We start from the raw sequence: 20,711 nt of genomic DNA on the forward strand, positions 1-20,711 counted from the left end.
TGGAAACAAGCCTCCATCAAAATTAAGCAGCTTGTTTCGATTTCCACTCTGCTCGGCGGTCTGTACCTGCTTAGGCCTGCAGCATCCTGCAACAAGCAGTGCCTTGGTCAGAAATATCTACGTTTTCAGCTAAGTTGTATGCAATAAGAAAGCATACCTCATAATAGATACACACAGACTTTAAAAACTGGAATCTCAGTCCTGGCTCAAGGCTGCTCTGATTTAAAAAGTGGTGATGGAAAAATGACACAGAAAAACTTCTACTGATTCTGTGGCTCACGCATTGCCGAGTGTGCCCTTATCTTTTTTTTTTTTTTTTACCTTTTCTAAGAGGGATGGGTAATTTAGAAATATTTGTAGAGTTTCTGTTACTGAACTACCTGACCACCTGTAGTATATTCACCCTAAGAACTGCTAAATGATACAGGGAAATAATATAAGGCCATAACATGAGAAAAACAAGCATACACAACACAATCCTCACAATCCTATCGTTGTTTCCATTTTCAAGTTCCCAGTATAAAATGACATAAAATTACATAAAATTATATAAAATTGTATAAAACAAGGTCTAGCTGTAAAGAGATAACAGGTGCAGGGTTTCCAGCAGCAGCACTTCCCAGGGCTGGCAGGGAACAGCTCAGTCACAGCAAAGCACTCCCAGAACCAGCCTGAAATCACCACAGACCTGCAGCTGACCATGGGTTTCTAAAATATAACCAAAAATAAACTTAGATTAGTTCTCTTCCTGCCCCTGAAGGATGCCGAAGTGGGGTGCAGGCACTAACCCTGGGAGTTTCGGCTGTGCTCACTGGCTGACCGCAGCAGCCAGGTTTTCCATGCCTCCGGCAGAGAAATCCTCTGCGATACCCAACTGGAATCTCATTTATTTCCTGAAGCTTCTATCGAAATTAAAAGTTACTTGGCGGCTTCAGAAAACCTCCGCAGCCTTTGTAAACATTTGAATCACTTTGCACAATTATCAGCAACCACACGTAGGAGGAAAACTGCAGTTATCTGACACCGCACTGCAACAAAACAGCAACGCGGAGCAGGAAGGGAAGGTGATGGCTCAAGGTGCCAAGAGAATTTTAGGTGGGAAGAATGCAATTATCCCAACAGAAATAGGAGCTGAGCATTCCTTTTTTGGAAAGAGTGTTCAGTTTTTGTACCTGGAGGCAGTGATATTTCCACGCTGTGACTCACATACCGCTTTCACAACCACTTCTGATTCTGAGTTGCTCTTCTTCAGACCTAAAACAGACCCTACCATTTTCTCTCAGTTTAGCTCTCCTGACCTTTTTCAAAGCACAATTACATCAGGAAGTGTTTGAAACCTATCCTTGCTCTCTATTTTATCACTGGCTGAACACTAGTGCTCACAGACCCAGGAATATCCAGCCCCCGAGACCCTCTCTATCCCCAAAAAAGCCTTCATGGAAAACAGGTTTGGGATCTCCCGTAAGCAGCCAGCCTGCCGCGCCGCAAGGAGCACATGGGAAATAGGCGACAGCCGTAATAGCAGCGTGGCTGATATAGTATCACTTTCTGTATGGAAACCACGTGGTGTAGCTTCACTGGGGTATTACTCATACTTGTTTTCATTTTTATTTTTCAAATAGAAGAGCTCAGTTTTAAAGCCCGTGTTTTCTTCTAACAGTTTCTCAGGATTATAAGCAAAGTAAAGCACATGCAAGATGTAGCACGCGTTTTAGTACTTGCTTTATGAATCTCCTGCCGTCACAGATTCAATTTGAATTAACTGAATACTGAAATACGCTACATATAGCATGCACTGAGGCCCAAATGTTTGATTAGTGAAGACGAGAACTTAACTTATCCAAAAGAAAGGCACGCTTTACCAACCTCGGCGATTCAGTTGTGTGTTGGAGCTTTACATAAGGAAGGAAAATGAAAGAAATACTTCTGCACAGCTCATAAGAGACCTTCATACCCGGGCACTGTTTTAAACTGGGTCCAGCGCTTTTAGAGGAGAAGCAGAAGGAAGAAGAACTAAGGGGCCCATATACAAGCTAGTGTATGGAAATACAAACCCTCTTTTTCATTGCTTTAAGAGGAAGAAATGTGCACATATCAGTAGCAGGCCTAAAACTAAAAGCAGCAGGTTAGATTACAGAAATATTGATATAACCATGCAGTCTCTGACTGACCAAAGCTGCCACAGGGATTGGATCTGGTCTTGGCATTCCCAGCCTGGTTGTCCTTGACTCCTGCATGGTTACTGCAGGCCACAGTGCTTTGTGTCAAAACCAAATGTATTGCAATAGGTGTGGAGCTGGATGTAAAAACAGCAGTCTGGGGCATCTTATCTCTTAAGCGGTCTGGTACCCGATTGCTATTCACGATGGTTTTGCACAGATTCACCACTAATTCACAGTCCCATTCCAGCTTCCACTTTCTTGACTCAAACCTATAGATGATATATCTCAGGTATACAATACTGCATGCCAATAAACAGGTACATAGAGTAAATTAAACTATTCTCAAAGTGTGGAAGAAGTCTTATGATTCACCTTTGTCTCAAAACGGACAGCACTGCTGATTCACCTTTGAAATCTTCATTCGTATAGTGCCATTTAAATGCAGTGCAATCCTAGTGGGAGGTGTCCCTGCACAGGGCAGGGGGGTTGGAACTAGATGATCTTTAAGGTCCTTTCTAACCTGAACTATTCTACGATTCTATAACAGATTTTATAAGTGAGCCCCCAGGTTGCAGGTCCTTGTCATTTGGATTTAAGTCACTTCAGACTCTGAAAAGGGCTGGCTATTAGGCTGATGCACAAGCACTTCTATAACTTGGGGAGAGGAAAAAAATATAGCAAAATAATTAGGAAACCTGACCTTTCTCAGGTCACGCATAGCTTCATCTACCGAGTCGCGCCAGAAGTTGAACTGGAACAGCTGCAGAAGCGCAGCAGAGCTGGGGGAAAGCTTTGGCAAGCGCTTCCACTGCCCATCCCGCCTGACACCCAAGGAGCAGGTGAACAGCCTCAATACACCACTGAGCCACCCGTGGCCCAAACACAGAGGTTCCGAGAGCCCTTTTCCTTGGCACCTATCCCTGATAGCTGCTGAATGACAGCGTGATCTTACTGCAAAGCCCTCCAAGCACCGGGAACCGCAGCACACGGGCAGTTTTCAAGGCACAGCTCATACTCGAGGCTGAGCAGCCCTGGGAAACAAAGAGCGGCGTGGCTCCATCCCTCTCCTTAAATCACACCCAGAGGAGAAGACGCAGCAGCTGAGCTGACAGGGCTCTTGCTCAGGAGGTGTTAGCGAATGACAGCGGGTAGGGAATGCCCCAAGGAGGAGGAGGGCATGGGGAAGAGCGGGAAAGGCCAGCCGGGATGCCCAGCACACCTGGGGAAGGTCGCACGGAGGCACCACCCGCTGCCAGGGATGCTCTCCCGGCGAGCTGCTCTCCCTCCTCCGCACTCCCCACGGCCCAAAGGCGCCTTTTCCCCCCACCCCCGAATGGGAACCCCTCCCGGCAGCTGGCAGCTGGCTCCCCACGGAGCTCTCCCCCCGCCAACCCCACCGTGTCCACCGCGGAGCTCCGCGCCGCTCCGCCGAGCCCTTTGTCCGCGGCGGGAGGCGCCGGGAGGGCGGGGAGGGAGGGCTGTCGGGGAGGCCGGTTACCGATGGAGACCTCCTGGGCGAAGGCGAGGGAGATGAGGAGCAGCGGCAGCCCCACGGCGATGCAGGTGACAATCTTGTCCAGCGCCAGCTCCAGCCGCAGCCCCTTGTAGCGCGTCTCCGGCGGCTCCTTCAGCAAGAAGTCGGAGAAGACGTACTCGGTGGCGATGTGCGCGATGGCCATGGCGGGGCTCGGCGGGGCCCGGCACGGCTCGGCTGGGCTCGGCGGGGCTGGGCTGCTCCGCGCTGTGCTCCGCCCGGCACGGCTGCGGCTCGGCAGCGCCCCCGCGGTACGGCCCGGCCCGGCCCGGCCCGGCGCGGCTCCGCCCGGCGGAGGAGCGGGGCGGGGATGGGAGGGGGGGATGTGGCCCGGGCGGCTTGGGCCTTCCCCCGCCCCAAGGACGGTGGGGGAGAGCGGGAGGTGGGGTCGTGCAGCTCCCCCCCGGCTGGAGGAGGGGGCTCCGGGCCGTGCCAGGCGCTTTGGGGTGTCCCCAAGGATCATAGCATAATAGTTTGGGTTGGAAGGGACATTTAAAGGCCATCTAGTCCACCCCGCCTGCAATAAGCAGGGACATCTTCAACTAGATCAGGTTGTTCAGAGCCCCGTTCAACCTGACCTGGAATGTTTCCCGGGATGGGGTATCTACCACCTCTCTGGGCGACCCAGGCCAGTGTTTCACCACCCTCAGCATAAAAAATTTCTGCCTTGTATCTAGTCTAAATCTCCCCCCTTTCAGTTTGAAGCCACTACCCATCGGCCTATAACTACACTCCCTCATAAAGAGTCCCTCCCCATCTTTCCTGTAGGCCCCCTATAAGTACTGAAAGGCCGCGATAAAGTCTCCCTGGAGCCTTCTCTTCTCCAGGCTGAAAAACCCCAACTCTTTCAGCCTGTTATAGCAGAGGTGCTCCAGCCTCTGATCATCTTCATGGCACCTCCTCTGGACCTGCTTCAACAAGTCCATGTCCTCCCCGTGCTGAGGGCCCCAGAGCTGGACGCAGTACTCCAGGTGGGGTCTCTCCAGAGCGGAGCAGAGGGGCAATGGAGGATGGAGAGGCAAGAGGGCAATGGAGGGACAAGAGGATGGAGACGGCTTGTATTGCAGTTTGCGCCCATGGCCTCTGGTCCTCTCACTGGGCACCGCTGAGAAGAGCCTGGCTCCGTCTGTGCTACATCCCTCATCAGGTGTTTGTACAGATGGATAAAATCCTCCTGAGTCATCCCTTCAGGCTGAACAATCCCAGCTCTCTCCCCCAACCTCATCTGGCAGATGCTCCAAACCCTTAATCTACCTAGCACCATGTGCTGTGGCATTTCAAAGTCTTTGGTCACCACCGTCGCATCGCAAGTCACTTTTTGCGGGAGTCAATGGGATGCCTTCACGTTTAATAACCCTTAATTTATTTCCTCCCTTATCTTTTTCCAGTTGCTTTCTGAACCTCTACAAGCTCAGAGCATCCTCAGCCCCCTCAGACCAGGAGTCACAGAGGTGACCGTCCACCCCGTAAAGAGCCACCTCCTGTGCTGTGCTTTGCACGTAGCACTTCCTTAACTCATACTGCTTCTGCCAAAAGGGATGAATTGTTCCCTTCTCCACTCAACTCTCCCTTTATAAAACCATTATCCTGTCTGCTTTCAATTGTCCTTTTTATTTTTCCAAGCTGTAGTCCAAGGAAATAATTCCTCATATGGAAACTGTTCTACAGCACTGATTGTCTTTGTTCTTCTTTCTGTGCTGTTCTTGTGCTGCCGCGTCCTCCCCTGGATGGGGCCGGGGGATGTGACTCACGCTGCAGTCAAGATGCAGGTGCCCCAGACATTTATGTAATGGTAATAAGTTGTTTTCTGGTTTGCTCTGTTCTTAATTCCTACTGATTCCTAATGTTCACTTGCCTTTCTGCCCACTAAAGAGTACCTGAGCTAACGTTGTCATTAACCTATTAAAATAAGACCCCATTTCTGAGATGCTTAGTATGATGCACATAGGGCTAGGATTGCTTTTTTCTACAAGTACTGCTGTCAGCGTACCAGTACTAAATTTTATCTCTTTATCACTCACGTTTCATGACACACATACTTATGATTGTCACTCAACTTGGTCATCCTTTTTCACACCACTTATAGAAAATATTGAAGAGCAAGGGTCCTTGCAGCACCCCATGAGTGACTTTCACCATGAAATCTGGCTACTTATTTCTGTCTTTTGAGCAGTTATTTAGCCTCTGTGGACTCTTCCTTTCATCCCACAATGATTTCGAAGCTTTAAAAAAAAAAAGCTTTAACTAAGGACCTTGTCAAACGTCGTATGAAAATGTAAACAGGCTATATTCATCCAGGCCTCTTATACACGTGTTGAGTCCTTAAAAAGCCTCTCTGAGGCACAATTTTCTTGAAGAAAAAAAAAAAAAAGCATTGCTTCTTCCATGATCTGTTTTGTTCCTTTGGACACTTTTCTTGTTTATTTTGTTGGGGTTTTTTTAACAGTTTCCTCCAGCTTGCGTTGTGTGGGTGTCAGAGCTGCTTATTCCTCTGGAAAGTTTGTAAACATTGATCTTCACCTTTCGAGCTTTTGGTGCTAGGACAGGTACCGATTGTCACCCAAATTTGTAATCCAGATTATTCACACTCGAGGGCCTGTAGCGCTGTCTGGAGAACACGCCCCTCCTGGTGACTCTTTTTTCTTCCTTTGTTCATTTTGTTGCTTTGCTCTCTGTTCCTGCTGGTCCTTCAGCCCAACACAGATGCTGTCCTTCAACACAGGTGTTGGGGCTGGGCTGGTCACGGGGCTGCCTGCACCAGGCAGGCAACGTTACGTGCCGTGCTTTACATTTTCTGTGATGCTTCACGCTCTCCGTGGCAGGCTGTGTCACCTGGGCAAGCGGCGGTGACATCCTTAGGCCCCGAGGACCTTTGGAGGCTTCGTTCTTGTTTCACAGCTGCCATCCAGCTGAGAAGCGCGCCAGATGAAAGGAATTGTGCCAGAAGGCTCATACAAATAACCAGATTTTTATTATCGTTGTGATCGCTTTGGCTGGCTATGGTCAAAAGATATTTATGATTCTGTTTCTAAAATGTCAGACGCATTAGCTACTCTAAAAGGAAAGTACCAAATAATTTCCTTTATTAACAGCGTATGTTTAGGTGAAAGGCTTTAATTTTGTATGTGTACAGAAAACAAATGTTCTGCACAGACAGACAGACAGTAGTTTTGCACAGAACAGGAGACCTCAGTTTTAATGTTTACAAAACAGGAAGATGAAAGGGCTTAGAGCATCTGTTTTTGTCAGCTCAAAGAGAAGAGTTAGAGAAGGAGTCTGGAAGTGTTTATTGCTATGGTGTAACTCCTGTTTGGGCTCAGTCCTGCAGTTCCACCTCACGCGTGTGCTCTCAAATGACCGGGGAAAACAAGGAATCAAGAAATAACTGAGAAACATCCAAGAAACTTTAACATACTGGTTAACTGGACATCATTCCAGGACGCCATTAAGCTACAATAAGAGTGATGGGCAGTAAAGTTCCCTACATTTGAACATACTTCAAAATACAGGACTGGAAAAAAAACAAAACAAAAACAAAAACCAAAAACAACCAGAAACTTGAATTTACGTTCAAAATCAAATTTAGATAAACAGCTTCACAGATGTATGTGTTCTGGAGTTCTTCTGCAAGAGCTGTAGCCGATGTGAGCAGGCAAGAAGGAGCACAATCTAATTAAAAATGAGCTATAAACATTCAAGTATCAATAAACATGGCCTGATTCTGCCTGTCTTCCTCACAGAGCGCAGAGATCAGCCTCCTGATGGCCTCAGTACAGGCAGGGAGCGAGGCGCTAATCGTGCAAAGAAGAGGTACAGAATCAGGACCACAACGAGCAGCAATTACAAAGTTTACTAAGTTTCTCAGAGGTTGCTCAGGGGTAGATTTTTAAAGGGATTAACAAAAGCTGTTAGAAACCAATCTGTCCTCGGAGCACAGTTTCCTCATTTAACAGGGTGAAGGAAAAAAAAAAAAAAAAGAGAGAATCACTTAAATATCGGTGAATTCATTAATCCAGACTTTGGGAAACTGCGGGGACTTCCACATTGACACCTGCTCCTTCAGAAGCCGGCACGCTTAGAACAGTCTCCGGTGGTATTTATTCCCTAGCATTTCTGCGCAGAGCGCATGGATGCCATGCTGCCCGCTCCTTACTCCCGTGGATAAATCCTTTGCAGCTCGTGTGGAGGCCAAGAGGTGTGCTGCGCTGCTCAGCCGCCAAATTTGATCTTGGGCAAAGCTCAGCTGAACTCCGGAGGAGTGGAAGCGGTGATGGGTGGGTGGTGCGTGGCCCTCGGAGCTGAACCCTACAGCTCCTGGTCCCTCTTGTGAGCGCTGTCTACGGGGTAGGACTATCAGCACATGTCTTCCTCCAGTTTTATTAGCAGCATGTCATGAAATCCGGCACGGCTCTGTGAATGATGCTAAAAGCGGGAATTTACAGGGAATCCGTCAGAAGTGCACTTTTGTCGTGCAGAGCTGTATAGTGGATCCTGCTTCCTTGGCGGGTGACGAGGCAGAAGAGGGTTAATACCGTTGACAACAGAACAAGGCCAATGAAAAAAAGGGCTGCGAGTATCAGGCTGGCTTCTCCAGGGCTCAAAGTTTTGCCAAAAAAATTGCCCCCTTTGCTGTCATAATCTGTTAAAAGAAAAGTAGTTCATAAGAAATCTATGTGTAAATCTGAAAAGTTTTAAAAGCCATTTTAAAAAAACCTTACCCTTTCCATGGGTCCTATTTTTAGCAATAGTTGTATCATATGCTCCAGTTGTGAGTCCTCCTTCTGAAGGGGCTTCCCGCTCTGTGCAGAGAGAGAAAAACCATAGTTAAGTTGAAAGCCTTAATAAACACCTTTGTGTCTTCTGGAAAAGTGGCCCTGATTTTATTTAACTCCTTCTACCTTGTTGATCTGAACAGAAATCCAGATTAGATCAGCACAGCTATTGCTCTGGGCAGCTCCATGGGCAACATCCCCCTGCTCTGTAGGCATCTCTGTTGCTTCACTACTTGCTGTAGTGATAGGATGAGGGGTAATGGTTTTAAACTGAAAGAGGTGAGATTTAGATTGGACATAAAGAAGACATTTTTAATGATGAGGGCGGTGAGGCACTGGAACAGGTTGCCCAGAGAAGCTGTGGATGCCCCATCCCTGGAAGTGTTCAAGGCCAGGCTGGATGGGGCTTTGAGCAGCCTGGTCTAGTGGGAGGTGTCCCTGCCCATGGCAGGGGGGTTGGAACTGGATGATCTTTAAAGGTCCCTTCCAACCCTGACCATTCTATGATTCCATGATTCAGTTCTGCCTTTGCTTTTTCATTTGAAGTTTCACGGCCCGAATGAACATGTGTTATAAAATAAATTCACCTTGTCCAAGGAAGGAGTATTTTGGCTACGTTTGGCCAATCATTTATCATCCTGCTGCTACAGGATTACAGGCTGTAGTCCCTGCAGAGGAGTGTAGCAAGCACGGCGGGGACCCAGGCAGGAGATGCTGGACCCAGATGTTAAGTGAAATTATGTGATGTGGAGAGGCTCACAAAGCACTTCTGACTTCAGTCACCAGTGGTGGAAGGGACCAGCACCACTCAAAAATTTTACCAACTTTTCTTAGTCAAAAGATCACCTATTTCTTGGACAGGATGAACAATCATTTTCTGCAGGATGGACAATCATTTTCTGCAGCACCTTGTATCTCTCTCAGCTGGTCTCTACCCATGCAGGAAGGAGCTCAAATAGCCCCATGAGCTGGCAGAGATTGCAGGGAGGAACAGCACCGTGCCAGTCTGCAGACCCTCATGCACATCACGTGGCAGCAAGGCTGAAAAATAGCTTTACAGTTGTTTTCTGCACCACCTGCGGGAGACTAAGGGCTGCCACTATCTTAGAGGGGCTCTTGTGAAGCACCTACTGTTTCTAAGTTGCAGAGTGCAGCCAAGACTACTGTATTTGCCATGTCATTAAGGGTGTTTGTCCCGTCCTTAGACGATACTAACTGGCCATGGCAGTAATTTACAGGTGCTTCCCGCCAGCGTGCAGGGTGCAGCAGTGACATTTTCTCTCTTCCTTCCCTCCCCACCTTCCATCCAATCTGCTGCAATGCCACCTCCGAGTGCTAGGACATGTTTCTGATACTGCACCTGATTTATTGATGGTGTAGGTCGTCTCCATGCCAGCGTGGATGTGATCGGCTACATGGCAGTGCAGAAGCCACGTTCCAGGGTTTTCTGCTACAAGTTCAACTGTCTGGAAAGTCCCGGGAAAAAGGTCGTACACATCTCCTCTGTGGTCCTTATCTGTCTGTGGCAAGGCAAAACCAGCATCATAAGAGTCTTGCCTCAAAGACTCCCCATGGGCACTGAAATACTCCCGTCAGACTTTGAGCTCCTCAAGGCAGATCAAATGTTTCTAGTAGGCCTCATCCAGGAAAACTGAGGTCTGTGGACATCCCTCATTTAAACAATTAATTAATTAACAGCAGGACACCCCTCCTTAGGACTTCAAGTGCTGGTTGAGCATGGGCGTTTCTTAGAAAGACAAATTTTTCAGATAGTCCTGCCAGCGTCAAGCTATCACAACATAAAACCATACTGTAAGCAGGCATAACTCTCTCTGATTTCCTCCCTGTATCTTCCCTTATACCCATGGGTAAATATATATTTTTACCCACCTAATCACATTCTCTAACAGTGACATTTATTCATGCTTCAGAACAGGTTCAGAGTGGTAGAAGCTTTGCAAGGATCTCATTCATTTTGTATTTCCTTCACATGCAAAACTCCCACTGACCTCGGCATCAGCCCAGGGCTCCATGCCCAAGCTGCAAAACCAGGCTAGAACTCGGACTTTTTTTGCAGAAATTTCCCATCACACTATAAAGGTTTTACTTTGATGAATTTTACCAACCTTAAAGATGAAGGTCTGTGCGTGAAAGTGGACTGTATGTATATCCACTTCATTGCCCATGCCTATCAAATACCAGTTTGTCCTATCACCTTCATTCATCGTTAGACCCAGGAGACTGTTGTAAATCTTCCCATTGATTGCTGGAAGAATGACAAAATAGGACTGGTTAATAACTGGATGTGGTAGGGGTGATGGTACCCTCCACCTCAGGTGTCCTTCCCACTTTCTCTGCGGGGAGAAGGGGTGCCCAGGCAGAGAGGGGACCCGCACTTGTGGCCAGGGCAAGACCTCTCCATAGTGACCGCTGCCTCTGCAGGGAGACAGTCACATTTTCATTTCAGTTTCCAAATCATCTAAGTGCACAGCAGCACCTATTTTTCTGTCTTGAAAAGCATCAGATAGGTATTTTACTGGTTGAGATAAAACTCCTGAACAAACAGGACTTATGCTGAGGAGCTACATGGAAAAAGAGGGAATAGAGTTGGTGCCTAAAATGGGTACCATCTGCGGAAGGAGATGTTTGCTTTGCCAGGGCTGTTCCTGCCCCATCCAGTCTGTTCTGCCTGGCTCCTGGGCTGGCTGCTACTACAGCCACGGTTTTGAAATGCCATCCTTACACTCCTACAAAACAAGCCCACAGCTCCCAAATGACAAGGGAATTCTGTCAGGGCAGCCTCTTCCCATGACTATTAGATTAAACTGTCTTGTTAGAAAAATATCTTGGCTGGGCCTCGTGAAATCTTTTTGTTTCCAGAGTTGCAGCTTATGAAGTTGTCACGTGGTTGGGTAACTGCAGGCTAAGTCCAACGTCTTCCTAAAAGGGCTGTGAAAAATAAACCTCTGTCCTCTTGGCTGCTGCCACCGAGTCCTACATACCATGCATGCTGTTGCCTTCTACAAAGTTCTCAGTGGAATTAAAGTCATCAGGATTCTTATGAAGGTATGTTTCAATATTTTCTTTCAAATACCAGGATTCATTTTCATCAAACACCATAAACAGAAGGGTAAATTCACGATCAATGTCCTTTCTTAGACCTCTTTCATCTAGAATTCCTTTTCTGCAAACTACAAGAGGCCCAATCAGACCGCTGTATGTGTCCTGAAATAAAATAAATATATGCATTACACATTTTCTAGTTCATTCAGTTAAGAAATATATACAGATTAGCTACAGATTCAATAAAGATGAAATCCCATTTTTCTATCAGATGAGAGAAAATCTTTCTCTACATGTCCCTATTTTAATGTACCAAAGCAATGTTTTGCCTTCATTCAAAATCCCTTCCACTATTCTTTAAGGAGGGAATCACATTACCAGGGTGTATCCCAGGGGATTTCAGTAGATTAAATTACTCAGGCATGTGCAACTGTTATTAAAGATGACAAAGCATCTAGCTCTGTAAGTCGTTCCTCTAGCCTGTGCTCCTTGCGTAAACGAGAAGCAGGATCCTTTCAGAAACATTATGCAAGACAGGATGCTTTAGCCAAAGCAATGTAATCTTTAATGACCACTTTTTGGTTACCTTTACAAAATTCGCTGTTGAATAATAAACCCAAGTGATACAGTTTGGATCTGTTTTACCAGGGCCGGATCGTTCTGGGACGTTCCACCTGTAGGTGTTTATTTCCCCTAAAACAGAGAGAACAATTTTACCAAGAGCAGCTGGGTATTAGAGGCTTTGAACAGTATGTAACTGAGATCTGCTACCCTCCTCATCCAAAAATGATCTGCGTCAAAACTATCTGTGGAAGCATGCAGCAATGGGATATGGGTGTGATTCTGCCTTCCAGGAGGTCGACGAGGTTCCAGTGGTGTAAAAGAAGGCAGATGGCCCCCAGAAAAGGAGATCTGCCAATGATGCTGGCAACAGTGGCATCCCACAGAGGGAACTGTGGAGACAGGACTCTTCATCTTTCTCCTTGGGCAAAACTTGTAGCATATCAATGGTCTTGGATGCCAATGCTTAAGGTCAGTTGAAGATGTTGGGAGCCAAGCGCCAGAAAATGTTTTTTGGACTTTCTCAGTGGACTTTTTTTTGGGCTTTCTCAGGGCACAAAGATGTGGCAGTTGCCATTGGGATTTTGCAGATGGTGCTGCAGCAGCGTATCCGCTCTGAGACAGGAGAGGAGAGCAGAGTACCGACCTGCTGAATGGGAGAAACAGGAGGGTCCTTTCCGCTTCCAGCAAAGTCCCTGCTCCCCAGCAATTAACAGAGAACCACTGTCCCTTCCTGAAAGCCATCACCTCCGCCATGTCCTCCCTGAGCAGAGATTCCCCGACCTCTGATTTTAGAAAACAGAACAATCTGATGGGTAGATTATCTCTTTGGGTGAGGATCAGTTCTCTACAGGGAACACAAGCACACCTATGTTCAGATGAACTGCCTGTGCTGGGTTCCCCGCTTTGTTTTTTTGCTGGTACTGCAGGGAAAGGCAGGAGACCAAGATATGGTCAGCACCTTGCCCTTTTAAGTGGTGGAGAAATGCTGAACCAGGCAGTCTCTGGCCCAAAAGTCTTCCAGGGTGACAAAAGTCAAGAACAGCTAGGGACATGCCACGAGTCAGGGGAAACAAGGAAATCACAAGACTCTCAGGATAGCCACAACCCAACAGCTGCCAAGAGCTATGGGCATCAGGGCAAAGGAGAGTTTTCAAGCTTAAATGGTTGTGAAGTGGCTGAGCCTAGTTTTGTGTCACTGAGCCACTACACCGTTTTGATGGATCACGCAATAGTGGGGTTTATTGTACAGCAATAACTACCAAAAAAAAAAAAGAAACGGTGACTCTCAAATATCATACTGTATGAGATGAGTCTCCCATAAATGTTGCAATATCATTTAATGTTAGAGGACGAGCACTTTCTGGGCATTACAGCATGGCTTTATGCACTTCAGCAGAGATCAGAAAGGCTTTCAAGACACAACACTACATGAATAAGGTAGAAAACATTGTCAAGAAACCCATTAATTTCAGAGGCATTCATGCCTTGGAGCCTGGCCCCAGTCATTCACCACCTCCTTGCATTTTACTCCTCACTTCAGGATGTTTGGAGGCTGTAATTGGAAAAATCTCCACTCTACCTAAAACCTGAGACACTTCAGATGGCATCAAAGACCCATCTTTGATGAAGCATAACCCCTGAAAAGACTGATGAACAAGAGAAGAACGGATGTTTTCTCCCTCTTTGCTGATGTGTAAATGGAGGAATGGACAGGGAGAGAACAAAGCTGTGGGAGATGAGAGCTGTTTTGTCTCAGGCTGCTATGGATCTGCTCCCTGCACCTCTTTACCATGACACCCACGGTCTCTTTAGGAGCTGGCAGTGCTCTCTGGAGCATGATTTAGTAGGATGTAAATCTGACTGATGACTGGTTCAGGATTTAGTAGGACTAGATGGGGTCTGAGGAGTTTGGGGTGAGCAGTCCCACCTGGCCAAGGAAGGCAGACAGCGAGGATTTCTAGATGATGATGGTGGGGACTGAAATGCCCAGGAATTATTCTTGTTTTGAGGGACTCATTCTCCATGTTAACTGCTGCTTCCAAGCTCCTAAGGAAAAGTGTCTTTAGATTTTGCTGAAGTGCCCTTTCCTTTGGCTTACTGACAACCGCAGACACCTTCCCTCAGCTAACTCATCCCAAGCCTGCTCCCATGTGGACACAGGAGACATGACAGTAGTGTTCCCAGTGTTACACCTCGACTGTCAACAAAACAGCATCATCAACATCATGGAGCAAATAACAAAACAAGGGAATAATATAAATCAGCTTTTTTTTTTTTTTTTCATATATTAAGCACAGGTTCATCAGTCTCCATCAAGGCACCGATGGCTCACATTTGGCCATGAATTTGAGTGTGATTGTACTGTATTTGGCCATGAGCTTGAGTGTGATTGTACTGTATCGATACAGCTACCTACAGGAAAGAGATTTCATCTTCCAGAGAGGTTTAGTACATCAGAATTTCTTTTCATTTAGTTGCACGCCGAAGCTCACAAATGCTATGTAAAAAAATTGCATGGGTGATGGAAAGAAAAGGAGCGTACATTTTGGATTAACTATAACGCCTGGGTTTGAGTTTGGCTTCCTACTAGAATTTAAAACCCAAGATAAATAAAGTACAAACATTTTAACAAGTACTTTTCTAGATGAAAAATTTCATTGCTGTGAGAACTATTTTCCACTATTTTCTTTACTAGAAACTGAGGCATATTTGGTATGCTTCTTCAAAGACTTTTAAATCAAGTGACAGTGACATTTTGCATGTTATGCATCAGCTCTGAATGCAAATGCCAATTCTGTGTAGATAAAGAGAAAGGCAGAGTTAACATTGCCAACTGCAACTCTACTGATGAGTTTCTTAGTTTTTAGAACATCTGGAGCAAATGCAGCACTGGCTGACACTTCTCTTGCCGTGACTATGGGCCTGCTTCTGCTTTTTTTTGGCAGTTGTCCAGTGATATTACATTGCTGTTTCTGTCCCTGATAGGAACAAAGGTTCATTCTCTGCCCAAACAGGCTCACTTGATCAAGAACCAACATGTATAACAACACAAAATCATATCTGAATAAACATTGAGCGGATTGTGCCTGGGAGAACATAGAAGTATGCGTAAACTTGAAAGGGGGATTATTATTTGTGTGTTAAAATGCTTTTATATACAGCTTTTATAGCTCAAAGAAAAAAAAAAAAGAGAGCCTTACCGGGGAGGGTGATTGGGGTCTCAGGTTGCTCTTCACAACCCACTTCTTCTATACCATGTGCACTTATGGAATAAGGTCTGCTGGCTTTGTTCTTAAATACGATCAGGACAGAGTCACCAACCTCAGCATGGAGTAACGGCCCTAAATTAAAACAGAAGATGCTGGTGATTAATGCTGCTTTTCTGAATTCAACAAACTTGAATTCAGCTTGGCCTAGGAGAGGAGCCAAGGTCTTTCTCCAAACCCTCGGGCTTTTCTAGTGTTTCAGCAAAGCCATCAAAATCGGTTTGTTATCTCAGCTGATGAAAATCTCCATATATATATATGTATATTTATATATAAATAATCTTTTTTCTTCTCGGTCAATCAGAAGAATTGTTGACTCTTGAGACAGGTCTTTGGAAAGCTTGTTTTTAAGGAAAACTCTTTGTGGATGTTTTTTGTATCTTTTAAAATTTTATTTCTTAAGCTGCTAACAGCTTTCTTTTTTTTTCACTATTTTTTTTTTACTTTTCTACTGCAAAAAAGGAAATGTCAAATATATTCCTAGAGAGTGTTGCCTACTTTCTGACCAGTTGTTGCCCACTTCTCACCCCATGAAAAACATGGGCTGTTGGTTATTTTATGACATGCGTAAAATTCTGTCTTGCCCAATTTCAGATACAAATACAGCCCCTTAATACTGAATTAATCTTTCTACAAGAGCCTCCCCCATGTTACATGCTCTGATGTTAAAGTGAATCCTGGAATTGCCATTTTGACATCCTCCCTGTTCTCCTTATTCATGTTTGAGAATGCATTCTCTAATTTGGAAAGCATCTTTGCACTCAGCAATTATACACATTGGGTGTAAAATCACTGATAACCTGGAGCAGGCATCAGTGTTCCTTGTTTTCCACGTTGGTAAAGCTGGAAAACCTCTTTGTTTTTGGAAAGCAATCAGATATCAGGCTGGGTCTGTGAGCCATGAGAGCTACTTGCCCAGGATTTCCAAGTGTTCCTCCTCCTCCCTCCTCACTTTGCGCTGCGTGAAGTTGCCGTTTGTGTACTCCCTGTAAACCACCTTCTTGTATTTTGAACCGATCAGATCTTCCGCTTGGCTGAGGAAAACATGCCCATAGCTGCAAAATAAAAAGGTAAAAATTAAAGGCTCTAAATCTTACATATCTAAAGCCTGGTAACTGTTGTGTTATTCATAATAGATGTGATAAGAATATGTGGCTTGGGCCAATGTGCTGATTAATGCGAAGCCCTGGGTGCTGCAAGAGATTTTAAAAGGCAAGTAATAACAGTGATAATCCTCACTAAACGCACACCCTCTTCAAACAGGTAGATCTGAGGATATGGTTCACTCATCACAAACTTTTGGGAACACAAATTGTTCACCAGAGCTGTCAGAGCAGAGATGAAGTTCAAGCGAAGGGTGGGTTTGGCCACTCTCTCCAGCTGCATTCTCTGCTCCAATAAAAGATACTGCCTGTCCCTGTAAACCTGCATTCTCTTATCAGGGTGGCTGCCTTTGTGTCTTGGCCACAGGAAGATGATAACCAAAGCCTAACCTTGCAAAAGCAAATGCCATTGTCTGAGATAAATGGGGCCTGCTTTAGCCCCCCCTCCTTCTGCTGTGTGCTGCACAGGGCTGGATGCTTTCCCAGCGCAAAGATAAAGTGAGAAATGTATTTTCCCTTCTGCGCCTGGCAGAGGATGCTTTTCTGTGCCTTCCAGGTTCCCACAGTCACCCACAGATAGTTGTCCCTGCTCCTGTGGGATCCCAGAGGGCTGACTCCCCGGCAGAGGACACTCGCCACCAGCTGTGGAGGAGAGCCTTCACCCTCTTCCTAGAGCAGCTCTGTCTCCTGGCAGCTCATCTCCAAGGTGCCCCTGGCGGAGGAGTTGCACAGTTGGCTCACAACATAGTAAATAAAAGGAAAAAATGCCCCAGGAGTACTGCTTACCATAGTAATACACTGTGTGTGCAACAGCAGCATTTGACAATGCTGGAGTTAATACTTTTTTAAATACGCTTCATCACCTGTGACTTTTCAGGTATATTTTCTACCGACTACACTGTTCTCTTCCTCTTTACAGGGTGCAGTTTCTCAGCCACTTTTCTAAGGTTTGTTTTTGAAATATGTTCCTTGTTTCCTTTTTGTTTTCACCAAAGTGGTCTCAGAGGCCTCCCTATGCAATATGAATTGGAACGCCTATCTTCTGCACACACTTTTGATTCCTTAGCACAGTGCAGTGTCAACGTGATTCAGTTGTGGCTGTTACTGCTTCTAACTTTTTCAGGGAAGCCAGAGGCTACTGCGCTGCAGGGAAGCAGGCTCAGAACCTCCCTACTGCATCTGCTCTCCTTGTAGGGGCTCATGTCTCGGACACATACCTGGGTTTCTTCTCTGTAAAAACCAGAGCAGTGGGATGGGGAAACTGGGAACAATGAGGAAGGGAGGTTGGGGGGCACCATTGTGGAGGTGAGCCAGGGCTGGAACACACACACGGATTTAGAGATTTGGAAGCTTTCTTGGGTTCAGCAGCATTACAAGACACTCCAAGATGAAAACATTTGAAAATGCTGCCCATGAAGTAGTCTAGTCTGAGAGGCTGTCACTTTTTAAATAGGTTTTCTCTTGTTTTGTCGAGCAAAGAGTGCCTCCCAAAAAGTATGAGGCTGGCTTCATGCAACAATGCTTCAAAGTTCCTCCTCCACTATGATCACACCCCACGGCCACAAGATTTTTTTGCTTTGAGTACCTTTCCTCATTGCTGCTGATGTTGTAAATCTTCGGTGCCGAGCTCTTATTTGAGGCATAGTCCCACTCCACCTCCTCCGCAGCGATGTAGTAGAGCCTCATGGCTCCGTGCTGCTGCTGGCCTCGGGTGCTATTACGGCAGCTGCTGACCTCGTAGAGATGTTTCATCCCACCGACAAAGTGATCAAAAGTCCTGCAAACCACTTTGAATGTGCCTGGAAAGGAAAGTGCATGAGATGTAGACAATTTAAAAAACCTCAAAAAGCAGCAGCTTGGCACATTAGGTCCTGTGCCTTGTACAGCTCTGGTTTGTCCTGAAACAAACCAAATCCATGATGCTGTATGGAAAGCCAAGTGAGGGGATGCCTGTGTCACTCAGAGCCCACTGGCTTTGAAAAATTAAGGGGACTGAAGGAGAAACTAGTTGATAAAACGTATATACACCAGTCATCTCCTTTAGTCACCATATGCTCTATGGTCCCAAGACATAAGAGGAACAGGTTTCAGGCTGACATTCACACATAAGAGTAAATATGCACATAGGACACTGCAGGGTTGTGACCTGTAACTCCTACATTGCAACAGGTTCTTCAGCTAAAAGCTGAGTGTGAATGCAGACACAAATGGAGATCTGTAAGTCAGCAAGTAACTTTTTGCTCCATCGGAAAGACTAGGCTGCTCCATCTTCACTCAAAAATCTCCATAAATTACTTCTAACTATTTGAATTAGATTAGTTTAGCCAAGGGAGCTCTGAAAAGCAATTGATTAGATGTCTGGCAGTAGGAGCAAGCTTGCCAATAAGCCTGAATTCGCCAGTGCTGCCCATACTGTAGATGTGCCCACGGGGAGCACAAAAAGACACAGGAGGGGTGTGCATTGCAAACACCAATAAAGGCGTAGAGAAACAGGGTGTGTGTTTCAGAGATGCTGTTTCCTTGTCCCTGAGCACAGAGCTGCTGTGCCAGCCTTGGGTGCATGAGACTCCACTGAGCCCCTGCAGTTGCCCGGTGTAATTAGGCTAATGGAGGCCTCTTAGAGACTTTGCAACACAGATATAGACCCATTATACAAGAATTCCTCTAACAAAAGGAAAGATGCTGCTTATAACCACTTGTTTATGTGCATCTATATGGTATAAAGATGACTGAGTTAAAGCTGCAACTGTGAGACCCTTTGGTCTTCCTCCATGAAAGGCCAAAACGCCATGGACCAGCTTTTCTGCAGCTCTGATGGTCAAAGGCTGCAGTGACAGTGGGAGCATCTTTCAACTTGTCCATGGGCAGATTTTAACATTTGTGCTCTCCTTCCCATTTACACAAGCAGAAGCTGACCACAGTGTAGTCCTGCGTAGCTGTACCAGCTACCACTCCTCTGAAGGAGGAAAGCACTTTCACAGCTGCCTTGTATGGGAGTCAGTGATGGAACCAAAATTGGAAGCATAGCTCTGTCCAGACTGGATCTCAGTCCATTCCTTCTGCTTCTAGGGCAAAAGTATTGAAAAAGGTAAAATAAAATGCAGTTAACAAAGTCACAGGCATTGGTGATTGTAAAGTTCTGATAATTCATTCAGTTTTCCTTATTGACAGTAGAAGGTTGGCTGGCAAAAATTAATAATCTTGTAGAACATATTGTTTAGTTTGAGTCCTGCAGTGCAGTTTCATGACAATTGATGGAAATGTATGGGATATGCATAAGAAAAGAGTTTGCTGTCTTAAAGACACCAGCACCAGAGGTCTAACACAAGGGCAACAGATATTTCTATCAGGTGCTCTGGCCAAGGATGGTCCTTGGCGTAGCCTTGCACAACTCTGATGACTCCATTGATTTAAATAGGGTTGCACCAATGTAAAGAAAAGTAACATTGCACTCTTCAGAATGAAGCTTATCTGCTATCTTCAACAAACAATTAATACCCTCTGAGTTTGAGGAATGTATCACTGAATTATACATGAGAACCTTTTATGTATATGCTTCTAAAGAAAGTCCTAAAGACTAAATGTTACTGAAGTCCTAAAATGCCTTAAATGATGCTGACTATCTGCATAGCAATGAATATTGTCTTCGCTTAAAAAAAGCCTGTTTTGAGAGTTATGGAAATTCTGTGAGCATCCCGTTAGCCATCTGTCTGCCTGCTGCTTTGCCTATCCGAGATCATCAAAGCCCCTGCTCTTCGGTGCACACATATATTTGATTTACAGCACCTTGCCCGGAAAGTAGCCCAGCCTGAATAACCAGCTCCACCAGGTCCCTGTGGTCCCCACACTTTCAGGCTCCCTTGTGCAGAGCAGAGCATCTCACCGACTCTTATTTTGGCTGCCTCATTTCTGCAGGTGCCACACCATCACGATAAGCTCAGGAACGTACCCACACGGTCTGGCTGCATCAGCGCTGTCCCTGATAAATGAGGAAACAAGGCCAGCCCGTCCCTCGTCGTCCCCCTCAGGTCGATGGTGTTTCCTTGAAAATGAACCCCGTGCATGTCGTAGTGACTGCCCAGCCCGATGAGGTGCCAGGAGACCTTGTCGTCCTTGCACATGGCCAGGCCTGGCAGGTTACCAAACAAGTATCCGTTGACAGCTGGAAGAGAAGGAAAGTGCCTAACTGGCAGCAGGTCGGTGGAAACTCATCACAGAGCCCCCTACCACCTTCCCAGCAAGAGACT

At 46.0% G+C, this 20,711-nt stretch overlaps 2 protein-coding genes across 2 annotated transcripts in view; both read right to left on the bottom strand.

Annotated features, from left to right (window-relative positions):
- PANX1 (pannexin 1) overlaps window positions 1–3,919 on the bottom strand; it is a 29,925-nt gene extending 26,006 nt beyond the window's left edge. The window contains exon 1 of the mRNA XM_074571291.1: window positions 3,661–3,919. Coding sequence (XP_074427392.1) covers window positions 3,661–3,841 — 181 coding nt within the window. The 5' untranslated portion in view covers window positions 3,842–3,919. The remainder of the gene's footprint in view (window positions 1–3,660) is intronic.
- Window positions 3,920–6,937: 3,018 nt separating this feature from the next.
- HEPHL1 (hephaestin like 1) overlaps window positions 6,938–20,711 on the bottom strand; it is a 34,908-nt gene continuing 21,134 nt past the window's right edge. The window contains exons 11-20 of the mRNA XM_074572978.1: window positions 20,414–20,626; window positions 18,050–18,263; window positions 16,277–16,416; window positions 15,296–15,436; window positions 12,118–12,224; window positions 11,471–11,693; window positions 10,595–10,734; window positions 9,829–9,988; window positions 8,415–8,495; window positions 6,938–8,335 (exon numbers count right to left, since the gene is read on the bottom strand). Of these exons, the coding sequence (XP_074429079.1) occupies window positions 8,133–8,335; window positions 8,415–8,495; window positions 9,829–9,988; window positions 10,595–10,734; window positions 11,471–11,693; window positions 12,118–12,224; window positions 15,296–15,436; window positions 16,277–16,416; window positions 18,050–18,263; window positions 20,414–20,626 (1,622 nt within the window). The 3' untranslated portion in view covers window positions 6,938–8,132. The remainder of the gene's footprint in view (window positions 8,336–8,414; window positions 8,496–9,828; window positions 9,989–10,594; window positions 10,735–11,470; window positions 11,694–12,117; window positions 12,225–15,295; window positions 15,437–16,276; window positions 16,417–18,049; window positions 18,264–20,413; window positions 20,627–20,711) is intronic.

Source organism: Larus michahellis, chromosome 1 (assembly GCF_964199755.1).
Source record: "Larus michahellis chromosome 1, bLarMic1.1, whole genome shotgun sequence".
NCBI classification, from domain to species: Eukaryota; Metazoa; Chordata; class Aves; order Charadriiformes; family Laridae; genus Larus; species Larus michahellis.